Consider the following 17,457-nt stretch of genomic DNA (forward strand, 5'->3'; position numbering starts at 1 on the left):
TGTTTCTCAGCTAGGATCCGGGCATGGGTCGGCTGCAACCCTGACATGGCTTACTGGCATTTAGCTAAAATCCGTCCATCCCACATAATCTGACTCTATACTTTTTTGGGATCTCTGATTATCTGTTTTTCAGCGCCAGGATTTGCTTGTATGTGTGTACTCAACGTCTTTGGTCGACCATGGCGAGGCCTGTTCTGAGTGGAACCTGTCCGATTAAACCTCTGGATGGTCTTGGCCACTGTTTTGCAGCTCAGTTTCAGGGTCTTGGCAATCTTCTTATAGCCAAGGCCATCTTTATGTAGAGCAACAATTATTTTTTTTAAATCCTCAGAGAGTTCTTTGCCATGAGGTGCCGTGTTGAACTTCCAGTGATCAATATGAGAGAGTGAGAGCGATTACACCAAATTTAACACACCTGCTCCCCATTCACACCTGAGACTTTGTAACACTAACGAGTCACATGACACCGGGGAGGGAAAATGGCTATGTGGGCCCAGTTTGGGCATTTTCACTTAGGGGTATACTCACTTTTGTTGCCAGCGGCTTAGACATTAATGGCTGTGTGTTGAGTTATTTTGAGGGGACAGCAAATTTACACTGTTATACAAGCTGTACACTCACTACTTTACATTGTAGCAAAGTGTCATTGCAGTGTTGTCACATGAAAAGATATAATAAAATATTTACAAAAATGTGAGGGATGTACTCACTTTTGTGAGATACTGTACATACATTGGGCAATTCGTTGGCATTTTGCAAGGCACCCCTGAGGAAACCTGAAGAGTCCCCAGGGTGTCTGGGCACCCTGGTTGAAAAAGGCTGCTCTATGACACTGTAAATAGGTGGGTGTGTCCATTTTCTTCACTCAGGTCTCAGAATACACTCTACTTCCACTACTATGCAGTGCAGTGTAGTACATCAAAGCCACTCCCCTGCCTCCAGGAGCGGAGAAATGCTGTGTAAATTCTGTTTTGAATTGCTGTATAAGAGCGAAAGCTGCAAAAATAAACGGGTAAAACATATGTAAGAGGATTTGTTTCATGTGTAGTGCCCTTCTCTAGTAAGACTGCTAGGCTAAACTTATGCCTCGTACACACGCATCGATTATTGGCCGGGAATTTTCAGCCAACGTCTGATCGGCCGATTTTCGGCTTGTTAGTATGATACTTTCGACAACCGACTACGACTTTTCGGCCGAATAAAATCTGGTGTGCAGGCTATAAAATTTTTGTTGGCCGTCAACACAACGGCCGATTTACCGTCAGTCAGTACAGATTTCGGCAGACAAAAATCTGATGAGCAAGACGGCATACTCAGAGAAGAAAAAAACACACGGAAAGTAAACCAGCACATGACATCACTTCTGAAGTAGATTTTTGTTGGCCGAGAAAATTCGTGTGCAGTCTAGGCACATTCCAACAAATAAAACACAACTTGGACAAAAGACGGCCGATCGGTCGGTCGATAATCGTTGCGTGTGTACGAGGCATTAGTCTTTGATGTCACTGTAGTCAGTGGAGCAGTAAGTGATTGTTTTTGTCTGGTCAGGGGTTCCTAGTTGGTTTTTTAATTTCTCTCACCTGCTTCTGTAAGAAGCTTCCAGAATATAGGGCAGGGAGAGTCAAATGACTAGTATAATTGGGAATAAAATAAGTGTGCTCTCCAGAAATTTGTGCAAGTGAAAAAAAAGAAAATGCTATAAGAAATAGCAAGGTGTAAATAACAACTCCATCAAAGAAAAAACTACTATCACAAAAGCTGTGTTTGGTGACAATTAGTGTAACAACACCCCATAAAGTGTAGATGTTCCACACTGAGAAGGAACAAATGGCAAAAACTTTCCACAAAGTTTGCACAAATAGGGAAAGAAAGTATTTTCGGACACAAGTCCATTTGTTTCTTCAAATTAAATTTCCTGTGAAGAGTGAATGTGTCCAAAACACTTTGTATCTTCACCCAATGACAGATTCAGCCAAATGCAGCAAAGTTGATTGGACGGCGCTTTACAGTATAGATGGACAATGATCCAAAACACACTGCAAAAGCAACCCAGGAGCTTTTGAAGGAAAAGAAGTGCAATATTCTGCAATGGCCGAGTCAATGACCTGATCTCAACCCAATTGGGCATGCATTTCACTTGCTGAAGGCAAAACTAAAGGCAGAAAGACCCACAAACAAAGGACAAAGGAAGACAGCTGCAGTTAGAGTCTGGCAAAGCATCAGAAAAGATTCCCAATCTTTGGTAATGTCCATGGTTTCCAGACTTCAGGTATTCATTGCCAATAAAGGATTCTCAACAAAATATTAAAAATAAACATTTTAATTATGATTATATTCATTTGTCCAATTACATTTGAGCCCCTGAAAATGGGAGGACTGTGTATAAAAATGGTTCCTAAAATTTGTACTCAATATTTATGTTCAACCCCTTGAAATAAAGCTGAAAGTCTGCACTTCAAATTCATTTGGATTGTTTTGTTTTCATTTTATTCTGGTGGCGTACAGAGCCATAAGTATGAAAATTGAGCCTGTCCAAATATAGGGACCTGTTTATGAAAATACAGAACTTTAAAGAGGTTGTAAACCTATGAAACTTTTTTTTTTTTTTTTTTGCTGCAACCTGAAAGAGAAACTCATAATGAGCTAGTATGCATCGCATACTAGCTAATTATGAAATACTTACCTAAGAACGAGCCCCCGCCGTGCCGCCCGCTCACCATGTCTAGTCGCCCGTCTTCCGGGATCGCGGCATCCGATTGGCCGAAGCCGCTGTGACGTCACTCCCGCGCGCGGGAGCCAACGGTCACGGCACGGGGCTCTGAAGAAATGGCACCAGCGGTCGTTCCTTCAGAGAGCATGCACCAGTGACGTCACTGGCTGCATGTAAGGTAAATATCTCCTAAACGGTACATGTTTAGGAGATATTTACAGTACACATAGGTAAGCCTTAAAGTGGAGTTCCAGCCTAACCCCACACTACCTGTCCCATGGTCCAGCTATGCGCCTCTTCTCCCTCTGCTCCGCGGCGCCGGCATCACTGATGTGGGCACCCAGCTGTGACAGTTTGCGGCTTCACAGCCGGGTACACCCTGCGCATGCGTCGTGATTGGCTGGCAATCTTCTGGGACCTCTGACATGTCCCAGAAGATTGCAAGGAAGGGAGGGAGAGAGGAGAACTTCCGCTCAGGGCGCCGCGGCGCTCCGAGCGGAAGTGGGAGCGAGTACCTGTCAAAACTAGGTACCCGCTCCCCCCCCAAAAAATGACATGCCAAATGTGGCATGTCAGGGGGTTAGGACTATTTAAAGCGGAAGTTCCACTTTTGGGTGGAACTCCGCTTTAATATAGGCTTACCTATAGGAAAAAGTGTCAGAGGAGGGTTTACTTCCTCTTTAATAAAACTTCTTCTCACAGTAAAGTCAATGATTAGTGTGGCCAGGCATCCAACTCCAGCCCCAGAGACTGTCCCTGTACATCACATACACAGAATACGCATTTAAGAAGACCACGCCTCTCAACACAGTGAATGCTCCAATCACAGGACGGTACAATGACAGCTTTTGCCGGGAGAAAGACCCCACGTCCTTCATGCCTTCCTGCGATTGGTCTGTCCCTCGAGGACACACCCTACTCGTCACTGACTGAAACAGGCGGGGGATTCTAAGCTGCTCGGAGCCCCGGAAGTGTTACCTGGAGGAGGAGTTAAAGGGCCGGGGAGGTCAGGCAGCTTTGCAGTTCTAGTGTACGAAGAGCAGGCATGGAAATCACCAGGAGCAGTGAGTGAGCCGTGGCTTGTGTGGGGGGTGGGAAGTGATGATTTCTGGTTACGGTATAAGCGTATTGTGTTTTCTGTCTGTAAAATATTGGAAAGCCCGTTTGTTACCAGTGGGACTAAAAGTCGCAGAATGCTTTGTATGTGTTTGACAGGAGACAGGTATTCAGTCACAGCTGCCCTTAGTAATACATTCAGCCGGCTCCCTTATGGTCGGCTGTCAGGCTGCTGTCAGCAGGTCTCTTGCCTGTCCTATTGCATGTTGGGTTATGCAAGCCTGCATCCTAATTTATCAAACTGCGAAATCATTTGGGGCTCCTTTACACTTGCAGTTGGAGGGTTAAAGCAGGCAGGGAGGAGGTGTTCCATAATCTGGTTAAACTGTGTTTTTACTAGGGATGCACCAGTTCTTTCTTACTTTATCTGGTACTCACCTATACCAGATACCTGTTTTTATGTGCACTGCAATTTGAGCCTATACAAAATAATGGGCACAAACCGCTCTGCTAAGAATGGAATGTGATTTGAACAGAAATGCGGTGCGATTCTTGTCAGAATCGCATGCAGTTTCCTGCACTGCTGTGTGAATTACGGCTGAAGTCATTATGACGAATCTGGCTTCACACAGGGATGGTGTGGGAAACTGCATGTGATTTGGACAAGAATCGCACAGCATTGCTGTTTAAATCGCATTTGATTCTTTGCAGTTCATTTTGAGCTTATTTGTTTGGTATGGGCTCAAGTCACAAAAAAGGTAAGCTTTAGGTATTGGAGCCTTTGCACTAGGGATCGACTGATAATCGGCAAAGCTGATATACCAGGGGCTAATATACACGTTCCCTGATTTATCGGAATCTGCCATCAAGGTGGCCGATATTGCCAATATCTCGGAAAGTGTTTGTACTGGAATAATGCCTGCAGCTAGAGGCATCACCCCGGTATCGGCGTCCATAGCCGACGGTTGATTGTTTTGTAATGACAACTGATGCGGTTGAGAAGCCGCTCGGCTGTCATTACAATGAGCGCGAGGGGACGCCCCCTCCCGCCGCCTTACATGGCTCGACCGGGTCTCCCGGTGGGACGGGTCTCTCGTCCCACCGGGAGACCCGGACCAGTTTCCCCAGGCACTCTGCTAAAGTAGTGTAGTCTCTTATAAACATAGATTATATGGAGTGGAGGGAGCATGGGAGGAGCTGGTGTGCTGGAGGGGTGGGATTAATTTCAGCTGGGGAGGCGGAGCTGGATTGCAGATGGCTAGGGAGGCGGAGTTCCGATCAGAACCGAGTGCCTGGTTTTGGCACAACACTGGACAACCAGCCTGCATGGCCGGCCTCGACAGGACACCGCCAAAGACCCGATCAATGCTGCATTCGGCTCTGATCGGGTCTCCATGTAAAAACCTGGAAGTGATGTCATGACATCACTCTGGGTACTTGGCGCCAGATTAAAAAAATGACAGCATTCAAAACAGCCAAACTTTGCATTTTGAATGCTTTTAAGTGCAGAGGAGGGGTTTGGGGTCATTTAGACTCACAGATCCCTCCACAACAGTAGCTGTCAAGTGCTAAAAATAAAAAATAAAAATTTTTCTTAAAATGTACAAAAATATCGGCCAATCACTACTTTGCAGTGAGTACAAGTACTCGTGCAACTGCTTAGTATCTACACGGATATCTGTATCAGTAAAGCCCTCGTGTGTGTTTTTTTTTTTTTTTTGTTTTACCCTGCAGCCGCTCCCCATTCACCGGTGTAGGCAGTGGCCAGGGGCGTACACATGAATTATGTGCCCTCTCATGCTCAGGGGGCTACTACATGGCAAATGCGACCCATTCAAGTGAATGGGGCTGCTCTTCAGCTGCATGAATTGCACTGCAACAACCTTTTGTGGGAGCTAAGGGGTTAAAGCATTAAGATGAGGGGATAAAATGCTTCCTCCACTGCCTGTCAAATGTTCTCTAAACCCTTGTTCTCACCAATGCTATGTGACAGTTCAAAATCACATGACAATTCTCACCCTTTTTTGGCCAATGGAACCGTTCAAATTGTTGCGACTCAAGTTTCAGTGACTTTGAGTGCCGGTTCACACTTGTGCGATGCGGGAAGGCTGCGAATTCGCAGCCTGTTCCCGCATCCGCACAAGAGGCAGTTCACACTGCCATATGCGGTACGCAGGGGGTGTCAATTAAATGTTAACGACACCCCCAGTTTGATCGCATATCGCAGTGCGATCTAACAGTTCGCACAGGATCGGATTGTATAAGTGTCAACCACTGTGCGATCCGATCCTGATGCGGCTGAAAAAAAAGGGTCCTGTGCGTCTTTGGTGTGGATACAGTGCGAATTCAGCCATACAAAGTGTATGGCTGAATTCGCATCCACACAGGAGATAGCATGTAATGAAGGAGCAGTGCGCTCCGAATTACATGCGATCAGCGCACCCGCAGAAGTATGAACCGGCACTGAAGGAGGTTCCTGCAGAACTTGTCTTTTTTTTTGAGACTTGCATTGACTTCTGTTAAATGAAGTCGCAAGGTACAATGAAATGAGAGATCCAAATGGCACTGATCTGCGGCTTTGAAATAGCACTGATGTAGAACAATTTCAAAGTCACACTGGTGTGAACCAAGGCTTAAAGTGGTTGTAAAGGCTCAAGGTTTTTTACCTTTATGCATCCTATGTATAAGGAGATGTATGTATAAGGAGAAAAAAAACCTTTTGTGTGCAGTAGCCCCCCTCAATACTTACCTGAGCCCCATCTTGATCCAGAGATGTGCACGAGAGCCTCAGCTCTCCAGGGTCTCACTCCTCTATGGCTCCCACTGCTGTTAATCACAGCCACAGAGGAGGGGGGGGGGGCATGACTGGGCCGCGGCTCTGTGTGTGAATGGACACGCAGTGCTGTGGCTCGGGAGCGAGCCAGCTTGCTCTGGGGACACTTTGCACGAGAGAGGGTCTGGGAGTACCGGGGGGACCCGAGAAGAGGGGGATCCGGGCTGCTTTGTGCAAAGCCATTACAGAGCAGGTAAGTATTACAGGGTTATCGTTAAAGGAAAAAGACTTTCATCTCATTTTAAGAGCGTACTGAATGCAGATCTAACAAAATAATTGTGTGCTGTAAATTGCCTCCAGCAGTGCTCCTGTTTCTTTTTGCTGTTGGCTGCTATTTTGATAACTGCTATTTTGATAAAGCCCAGAGTCCCTGAAAAGCAGTACTGTAAATCATAAAGGTTAACTAAACCCATCCATTTAACAGTTCAAAAAAGTTACGTTCCTGGAATGCAGGTATTGCCAACTGTCACATTTGCTTGTGTCTTTAACCAAACTTGTCAAAGTATCAAATGGTTTGTGTCGTAACTGATCACATGTGCAACACCATGGCAGTTGCAGATCAAACAGAAGCAGCTTTCTTGGCAGTAGAGGATAGGATGGTGGCTTCAGGCAGACCACCACACTCAGATCTGTGCATGGGTTTCCCCACGTCCCTTGGGTTCAGTACTGTGCAAGTAAGCTGAAATTTCCTAGACTTCTATGGGGTGCCAGTACAACCACACATAGATGGATCGCTGAGCAAAGGTTACTAAAATAATGCTGTGTTAAAGGTAATGGCCAACTTTTAAGATCGCATCAAAATGCTTTGGAGACCAGTAGTATCTATGAAATGACACTTTTCTTCTTTTTTTTTTTTTTTGCAGATTTTAAGGAACAGTTGCCAAATATCTATCAAGCTATTGAAGAGTCAGACTTCTTGGCTATTGATGGAGAGTTTTCAGGTTTGTATTAGTCTAAATACATCAAATTGGGGACATGGCTGCAGTTTTAAATGGCATGGATGTGAGTAAACCAATGACCACCAGATTAACAGCCTTCAAACAAGCATAATCAGATAGGCCATTCAGAGTGGTGAAAGGTAGATAGTGAGTACCCTGCAGGGTGCACCTGTTGTGATGGGTGAAGATGGGGCCTACTGGCCCTGCAGATGGGCTGTTAAGCTCTTCTGTAAATCCGTGGAGTAATGTTGCTGTCTCTCCGGCAGACTTTTTCTGTTTAATGTAACTATGTAGGCAGTTTTTTTTTTTTTTTTATAATGGGACAACCGTAATGGTGGTGGTAGAACTCAAAGGGCAGTTCAGGATATTTTATTTGGTCCCAGGCACATGACATGCATTGAGCTAGCTATCTGAGCCTATTTTGCATGAAGCAAACTGATTGGCACTGCTTTGGAATTTTGGCCTGCTTCAGCGCATTCTGCTTCTCGCCCTACACAGTAACCTTGCTGCTTTTCCATCTGGCCCAACAAGTTTTGGGCTACTTGTCAGCTACTGGTGGTTACTGCCACATACTATAGTGGTTTTTCTTGAGTCAATGCTACTCAAATTATTGGCTGCTTTATTCTGGGTTCACAGGCCTTGTAACCATCAGCAAGCCATGGCCTTGTACAGAGAGGTGAGGGAAAAGAATAGGGTGGGCCCGCAAATCTTTCTAGCATGTAGAGGACACCCACACAGTTCGCCCTTCAATGGCTAATCTGTCCCTGCTATCTGGTATTTCCATTGTTTCAGGCGCGCAGTGTCCCCCTTGTCTTGTTTCAAGGGAAGAATCTTCTGCAGCCATATCTAAACAGTGTGATCAGTTCTCAGGGGATCTCACTGGCTTCGAATATCTGGGGGACAAACATAATCCTTTTCTACTCCTCTCCTTTTTTAATTTGTAGCATTTGGAGAAAATTCCTCAGGAGGAGGTGAATCCTGTGGATGAAACCTTCCAGGTGGAATCCCATTGTTTAGTGCTTTCTCAGTTGCAGAAGACCCCGTGGGGTTAATGCTGGATTTGGCACATGCTGACCTTATGCTGCCACCACCGGAAACTTCTTCCCCATAAGTCCTTTAGGTCCTGGTGGCTAACTAAAATCGAGTGCACCCTTACTTGCAACAGGTAATATGCCGAAGGACCTTACGCAAAGGTGGTGTTATCACTGAAGCACTTAACTCACCAGTATCCATGGAGAATAAATTCTTGATGAAACTGGCACCTCTGGCTGTTCCCCTGGCTATTTGGTTCTTACCAAATGCCTTTTTTTTCCTAATCGTCTTTCAGGACAGGCACCTTGAGAGAACCTGGCTCCTACCTTCTCAGGAAACAACGCCCCAATTCTTTGGATTTAAGCTCCCTGCCAGCTTGCTGCCTCAGTTCTGGTGTTGCCTCCGGAGGGGAGACACTGTCCAGGAACCTAAGCTGAACAGCCAGGGGGCTGGGGCTATACATTTCAAGAGGGAGCCAGGCTCTCTCAAGGCCGGCTGCAGTGCAGGGTTTAATGGGCCTGAGGACGGAGCCCACTCACCTGCAAGGACGTGCATCGTCACCCCAGTCCAGCTCGGGGGAGTTTACGGGCTGGGGGGTCCTGTTCTCCACTCTCGGGAAGAGCGTTCGGTGGAAGGAATAGCCCGCCTCCTGCTTTGCGGCAGGTTTGGAGTGACCCGGCTGGGCGGCGGGTGATGTCATGTCCGGCGGAGGCGGGCACTTCCGCCGTCAAAGGTCGCGGCTTCCGGTTCCGGGTCACATAAAGGAGAGCGGGCTGGACAGATCAGACTGGTGCATCGCAAGCTGGGGGACAGCTTCCAGACAAGTACGGCAAGCCACCCCAGGAAGATGTCGGAGGCACAGGCCCCAGCGACCGCTCCTGGGGAAGCCAGCACCAGCCTACCAAAGGTAAGGAACCCTAGGCTGGTGTTCCCTTACCTCTCCCTCCTAGCTCCACGGTGCTTTCTCTTTCCCCTTGTGTGGCTTCAGGGGGTGGAAGGAGGGTTTATAGGGGTTAGACTGGGGATCTTGGCGGTGGTCATCCCTAGTAACACTCAAGGGGTCTTGCTTCAGCTGGGGGTCAGTGATGTTTTACTTTGTCCTTGTGTTTTACAGAGTAAGACCTTGGAGAAATCTAGGTCACCTCATAGCTCTAGAAAGAAATGTCCGTCATGCAAGGCTACAATGGGGAATTCCTGGCCCAAAGCACTCTGCAAGGATTGTCTTGAAAGCTTAGTCAGGGAGCACGAGGAAGAAAAGAATATGGATCTGGCTGCTTCGGTCAAAGAGCTCTCTAGCACCTTTCAATCCTTTAAGGATTTGTTTTCAAATCCCTCAGAGTTCCCCCCCCCCCCCCCCCACCAGCTGATTCAACAAGAATCTACCCCACCAGTGGTACCCTCAACTAGTAGGGAGGCATTGGGGGGTTCAGAAAGACAGGAGAAATGTGGTAGTACCCCCCCCCCCCTGCTTCACAGGGAGAGTCAGAAGCGGAAGGGTTGGATGGGGAATCCACCAAGGCTTCCAGATATAATTTAACTCTTGAAGAGGTGGAAGGGCTTTTGGGGGATATCCATACCACCTTAGGAATTCAGGAGGAGAAGAGGACTTTGTATCTTCATGACCAAATGTACCTGGGTTTGGGCGAACAAAAGGTCTTCCTGGTACATGAGGTACTTGTATAAAAGAAATGGCAGGACCCAGAAAGAAAGCCCCTTTTATCTCGAGCCCTTAAAAGGAGATACTGTATTTTCTGGCGTATAAGACTACTTTTGAACCTCAAAAAAATCCCCCAAAAATGGGGGGTCTTATACGCCGAGTAGAATATCTCCTAGGTAACCTAAATATAAGTATTACCGGTAGATTTAATCTCTCAAGACACTGGCTGTGTGGGAATCCTGTAACAGTATTAAAAGCCAAGGAAGATTCGCCTTTTTCAAAATTTCTTTCCTCATTTAAAGACTAAGTACAATCTACTTTTTCGTCTTTTAGGAAACTAATTTCGGATGTCCAGATACCACTACTCCGCCAGACCCACCCTCTTCACCTACCCCCTTAGCTTCGTGTTCAGGGGAACAAACGGGAAGCAAGGAAGACCCCCTAGGGTTACGGAACCCAGACTCCTCCCAATCAGATTCTGGTCAGGAAGAGGGACAGGGAGAAGCCGTTAGAGGGACAGGGAGAAGCCGTTAGATCTACCAGATATAGGCTCTCCATAGAGGAAGTGGATGACCTACTCAGGGCCATTTACAACACTTTGGAAATAACGGGAAGAGGAGGCCCCCTTATCTAGACACGATGAGATGTACCAGGGGCTGAACAAGAAGAATGCCAAGGTATTCCTAGTACATCAAATCATGTCAGATTTGGTACTGAAGGAATGGTCAGAACCAGAAAAGAAACAATTCTTTTCAGGTTCCTTAAAGAAGATTTCCCTTTGACGAGGACCCTGAGTCAGTTTGGAACCAGTCACCAAAGCTAGATGCCCCCCCTGGCTAAGGTTTCCAAACATTCGGATTTAGCCTTTGAAGATATGGGACACCTAGGGGATCCCATGGATAAAAGAGGCAATGTTATCTTAAAGCAATCATGGGACACTGCTATGCCCAATTTAAGGCCAGCATAAGCCACAACTTGCATAGCAAGAAACTTTGAATTCTGGCTAAAGCAGCTGCAGGAACACCTGACGGCCCTATGCTTCCCTATGCTCTTTAAGGCAGTAGGCTTTATCTCTGATGCTTCAGCAGAAGCAGTAAAGCTATCAGCCAGATCAGCAGCACTTTCTGTCTCAGCCAGAAGAGCACTATGGCTCAAGACCTGGTCTGGAGACACAGCCTCAAAACTACGTTTATGCAGCGTCCCTTTTTCAGGAAAATTCCTTTCTGGTCCACAATTGGACGAAGCCCTGGAACGGAAACTTTTCGTCCCTATAGGGGACAAACCAGGGAGGACCGAGGTCAACCAGATGGGGGAAGACTGAAAAAGCGCTAGACAGGCCAGAAAGGGAAACCAAGGGCAAACGTGCTCTTTAACCCTCCTGGCCAAAATCCCATAATTCAGTGACACTGGGTGCCAGGTGGGAGGGAGGTTGGAGAGATTCCTCCCCCAATGGCAGAAGTTAACCTCCAACAAGTTCGTCAGGGGAGTCATCGAGAAGGGTTACGCCTTGGAATTCAGCAAGAAACCCCCCTCGGAAATGAGGATTACCAAACTACCCTGAGACCCGGCGAAGGCACAGGCCCTGCCACTACTTATAGGGGAAATGATAGACCAAAAGGTCCTAATTCCTGTACCAAGGCAAGAGGGAAAGTTTCTACTCGCATGTATTCCTAGTGCAGAAGCCCGGTTAATATTGAACCTAAAACCTCTAAACAGCACCATAAGGTACATGAAGTTCCGCATGGAGTCAATTTACTCTGTAAGAAATTTGCTTCAAAGAGATTGTTTTATGGCAACAATGGTTCTAAAGGATGCCTATCTCCACATCCCCATAAGGGAGGGATCCCAAAAGCATCTGCGCATAGCAATAAAAATTGGGGAAAAGATCCACCATTTTCAAAGCAGAGCTCTTCCGTTCGGACTCTCTTCGGCCCCAAGGATTTTTTCAAAGATCCTAGCAGAGGCTCTGGCTCCCCTGACTCAGGGCCATAACCATAATCCCTTATCTAGACGACCTACTGTTCATGGCTCCTACCAAGAAGAAACTGATCGAGGATCTAGTAGTGGCTCAAGAATGGCTTACCCATCTAGGTTGGATAGTCAATGTTGAGAAGTCAAACCTCATACCCTCACAGGAGATATTGTTCCTGGGATATATCATCCTCTCCAGAGAACAAGCGATGATGCTTCCAGAGGAGAAGATCAGGCGCATAGACCAAAGGACAGCAGAAATGCAAACCAACCTTCCAAACTCTATAAGAGAAATTATGTCGGTCCTAGGACTCATGACCGCTTCCATCCCGGCAGTGAAGTGGGCCAGATTCCATCAGAGACCACTTCAGTCTTTTCTCCTACAGAACCTCGGGAAGAGACCTAGAAGAAAGGGTTCTTCTCCCAGCAGGGGTAAAACAAGAGCTATGGTGGTGGAGAAACCAGAACAACCTAAACAAGGGACTGTCATGGACAGTTCCGATTTCACGCATCCTAACAACGGATGCCAGCAGCTGGGGATGGGGAGCCCATTTAGGGAGTCAGTGGACACAGGGAGTCTGCTCTTGTTCAGAGAGACACAATTCGTCCAACTTCAAGGAATTGAAGGCCGTGGCGAGAGGAATCGCAACCTTCCAGGAGCAACTCCAAGGACAGCACGTACAAGTGAGGTCAGACAATATAACTTCTGTGGCATACCTAAACAAGCAGGGAGGGACCAGGAGTCCCACCTTGATGAATGTAGGACAGGAAATCTTTCACTGGGCAGAGCAGAATTTGGAGTCCCTCTCAGCTGTACACCTCAAGGGCGCTCAGAACAATCTTGTGGATTTTTTGAGCAGACAACTGATCTCGCAGGAGGATTGGTCCTTAGACCCTGGAGTCTTCTCACAGATAACATCCAGATGGGGTTATCCAGAGATCGATTTGCAAACAGAGTGAACACCAAGCTACCAGATTTTTGCTCGCTCAATCCTCAATCAGCCGATGGCAGTAGATGCGTTTCAGACCGCATGGACTTTCAGGCTATGCTACGCCTTCCCTCCTCTTTTTCTAATCCCAAGAATTCTAGCAAAATTCAGGACAGAGCACACGGCTTTCATCCTGATTGCCCCATTTTGGCCAAAAAGGGCCTGGTTCTCACTGCTACTGACGGATCAACAACCCTGGATGTTACCCCCCCACCGGAACCTGCTATCGCAGGGATCAGTACTTAATCCCAAGCCAGCCATGCTAAACTTGGCAGCTTGGTATCTGAATCAGAGATCTTAAGATCTAAAGGGCTCTCTGACAAGGTAATCAAGACCTTGTTACAGAGCCGTAAGCCGGTCACAAGAGCTATTTACCAGAAAGTCTGGAGGAGGTTCATTTTGTGGCTAGCACAATGTAAAAAAGGAAAGTCAGACTCTCCTACAATTTTTAGAATTTTTACAGGAGGGTATTGACAAGGGCCTGTCCTTAAGTACTATTAAGGTACAGATTGCTGCCCTATCAGTTTATTTACAGTTTTCCTTACAACAGGATCTCCTCATTGGCAGATTCTGCAAAGCAGTCTCTAGGCTTAGACCAGTACCTTGTCATAAGTTTCCGACTTGGGACTTGTCTACCGTATTAAGGGCGCTCATTAAGGAACCCTTTGAGCCATTATCAGAGGCCTCCTTAAGATTGATTACCCTAAAAAACGTTTTTCTTGTCGCTATAACTTCTGCTTGCAGAATTGGCGAACTACAAGCCCTTTCAGTTAGAGAGCACTTCCTACAGATTCTTGAGGAAAGGGTCATTCTTAGGACCGACCAGGCTTTTATACCCAAGGTCGCCTCTACCTTTCACAGAAGCCAAGACCTAATACTACCCTCCTTCTGTAATAGACCATCCAATGAAAAAGAAGAGCAACTACACCATTTGGATGTCAGAAGGTGCCTTATAGCCTACCTAGAAGAAACAAGAAGCTTCAGAACATCAGAGACCCTGTTTATCTTGTTCTCAGGTAAACCCAAGGGGAAGCAGGCTTCGAAAGGGACTGTAGCCAGATGGATAAAGATGGCTATTTCAGAGGGATACAGGGTCTTGCACTTGGATCCACCAGAGGGACTCATGCGCACTCCAAGGGCATTAGCCACATCTTGGGCAGAAAGAACCGGTGCTACCCCAGAACAGATTTGCAAGGCCGCAACGTGGTCAAGCATCTCAACGTTCATCCGACACTACCGTCTGGATATTTTGGGTAGCCAGGATCAGGTGTTTGGAAGGAAGGTCCTCCAAGCAGTGGTCCCCCCCTAAAAGGAACTGGGTGAGTACTTGTTAATCCTCTCAAGGGCTGACCTGGAAGACGACTGGGGAAATATCAGAGTTAGACTTACCGGTAACTCTGTTTCCAGGAGTCTTCCAGGACAGCAGGTTCCCACCCTTTTTTCTACATTAATAAAATGAATTGATGTACTGTTCCGTACTATGTTTTTTAACTATTTTTTCAGCTCCATCCTTTTCTTGGATAAAACTGACCAGGTGCCTGAGGGACTGCCTTTTAAAGAGCTGATGGCAATTTGTTTCCTGTCCAGTAGGGAGGAGGTCCATCTCTCAAGGGCTGTCCTGGAAGACTCCCGGGAACAGAGTTACCGGTAAGTCTAACTCTGATCTTTCTGTCCCTAGAAAATTCGAGGGACAAAGGAAACCATGGGTCCAAAGGGGTAGGGGTTGAGGAGGAGCTATTTTTCACCCTCCTGAACCCCCCAAGAAATCGCAATGACACACTTACCACAGTGGGAGGAAGATTGGGAACCTTTCTCACACAGTGGGAGGAGATTACCTCCAGTCAGTACATCCTGGGAATTCTAAGAGGATATCAGCTGGAGTTTTCAACACCCCCACCTTACAGGATGCTTATCACCAATCTTCCAAATTCCGAAAGGAAGGCCTTGGCTTTACTCTCCTCCCTAAAGGAGCAGAAGGTCATATGCATGGTATCACTAGAAGAGTTGGGAGGGGGGTTTTATTCCCACATCTTTGTAGTACCCAAGCCCTCAGGAAAGTACAGACTTATCCTGAACCTAAAACCCCTGAATCTCTCAGGTTGTGTACAAGAGGTTTAGGATGAAGTCAATTTTTTTCAGTGAAAACTATCCTTCCCCCAAACTGCTTCATGGCCTTAGTAGATCTAAAGGATGCCTACCTTCACATTCCTATCTCGGAGGTGAGCCAAAGGTGTGACGGTGACTGGTATCAGACCCCTGGCCTTCTCATCCAACTCGTGACCAAAGACCAAGCAATCTCACACCCTGCCGTCACTTGCGTAACAATGCCACTCTCAGCTGCACACAGATTGTCCAGCTTGCGAGACCACAATCTAGATGCCAGCAGACTGAGAGCGATTGTCACCGGGCTAATTTAACAATTAACCCTTTCTCTGCCACCACCTCTGTTATGAGCCCAGAGGACGCTCGTAATTTTAGAAATGCCAATTATGACTTTAGAATAACAATCTGTAACGCACACTGTCACCTCAGAAAAGAATGTTCAGATGGGTTATCCTAAACCGTAGCGCTCTTTCAGGAGGCAGGTTCTCTTGGGTCAGTTTGCGTTTAAGAGCTTGGAGACAAAGTTAACACTCTTCAAAATAAGGTTTAATTATAAGAAAGGTGAAGATTGGTGCAAATAAAAATATTTACAGAAAAATGGGTTGCAAAGAAATAGACACAATACAGCAATTTAGAAATATGAAGATAGAGTGAATATACTTGCATTTAAAAAGTCCTGGTATTATCAGAGTTCCAGAAGCTGAACATGTTATCGGTCCTTCTCTTAAGCGATGTTAAGGCTTGGATGGTAGAAAGAGGACTGACTGCTCTATCAGTTCCTGTCTTTTTCTCGCAGTTCAAAAGGGGCGGTGACGGACACCCCTGACCAATTACAATCCGAGTGGCCAAAGGGCTGTCCAGTGGTTAACGACTATTTCAAATGTACTTTTTGTGGACAGTCATTCCACTCTTAATATCTTTCCATATGTAAGGGTTACATGCTTGAAACTGATATTTTATTATCCGGCAGTGAATTTACTATTCACAGATACTAATCATGGGTTATCTCGGAAAAACCTCTGACCTGTAAGGCATCTGATCGCCAGCTTGTCTACCTTAGCAACGACAGTGATGAAGTTTGATCTTAATTCGATCGGTATTTTATCTGGCATCCAAATATCTCCTTTTGTCAATGTGTCAGGTTCCGGTAAAAAGATAGGACTTGGATATGGATTTGTGAGATTTAAGTGTTAACTTTTAATTAACTGGCTTGGGGGAATTCCACACAGCCTGGTCAGCTGTAGTGAACATCTGTGCTGATAAGATTTTGCAACCTGACCGGTCAGGATGCGTTTGTGAGAAGATCTGCTTTACGACCTCCTGCTGTGTTTTTGGAGACAGGACTTCTGCTTGAATCTGCAAAGGTGGGGGCTACTTTCGCTCCAAGGAGGGTGGAGGAAATTACAGATTTTAAAGAACTGTTTGCCTGTGTCACTGCACAAGATGGATGCCGTGACAAAATAGTGTCCTAACGCTTGACACCATTGCAAAAAGGTTCCTCAGATTGGCCACAAGAACGGAGGAGGGCATAAGGCACTTTCAGTTTCAGGCCCTTCCTTTCGGACTATCCCCCCCCCCCCCCCCCCCCCCGGCATTTTTAGAGGCCTTGGCATTCATGCGGCTCTGAGGTATATTGGTCATTGAGTACCTGGACAACCTGCTCCTGTTTGCACCCTCACAGGAGCAACTGTCCAGAGACTTACTGGAGGCAAGGCAATTCCTGGAAAGCCTAGGGTGGCTACTAAACCTGGAAAAATCCAGCCTGGTTCAGTCTGAGGATTACGTTCCCTGGGTACGAACTGGTTTGCACGCTACAAAGTTTTTCTGCCCCTAGCAAAGAGCCAGAAGATAGACAGACAGCAGTCAGCCTTTTAAAAAACAAAGGATATCAATAAGGCAAGCCATGTCGATTCTGGGCTCACTCACAGCCACAATTCCAGCAGTTCGTTGGGCGGCACTTCACTTTCGCCCTTTACAGCTGTTTATCCTAGAAATCTGGGATCACACTCAGCACTCTCTGGATACGGTAGTACAAATCCCAACACAGGTAAAGAGATCCCGGTGAAGGATTTCAAAACTGTCTCAGGGCCTCTCTTGGACTCATCAAAAATTCTCACCACTGATGCAAGTGGCACAGGTTGGGGGGCACATCTGGGCTCCAATCCAGT

The 17,457-nt window shown here is 46.6% G+C and overlaps 1 protein-coding gene across 1 annotated transcript in view; it reads left to right on the forward strand.

Moving 5' to 3' along the window:
* Window positions 1-3,666: 3,666 nt before the first annotated feature.
* Window positions 3,667-17,457, forward strand: part of PARN (poly(A)-specific ribonuclease) — a 327,504-nt gene continuing 313,713 nt past the window's right edge. The window contains exons 1-2 of the mRNA XM_082262315.1: window positions 3,667-3,774; window positions 7,463-7,540. Of these exons, the coding sequence (XP_082118441.1) occupies window positions 3,756-3,774; window positions 7,463-7,540 (97 nt within the window). The 5' untranslated portion in view covers window positions 3,667-3,755. The remainder of the gene's footprint in view (window positions 3,775-7,462; window positions 7,541-17,457) is intronic.

The sequence above is a fragment of the Pelophylax lessonae genome (genome assembly GCF_965119305.1).
Source record: "Pelophylax lessonae genome assembly, chromosome: 6".
Lineage (NCBI taxonomy): Eukaryota > Metazoa > Chordata > Amphibia > Anura > Ranidae > Pelophylax > Pelophylax lessonae.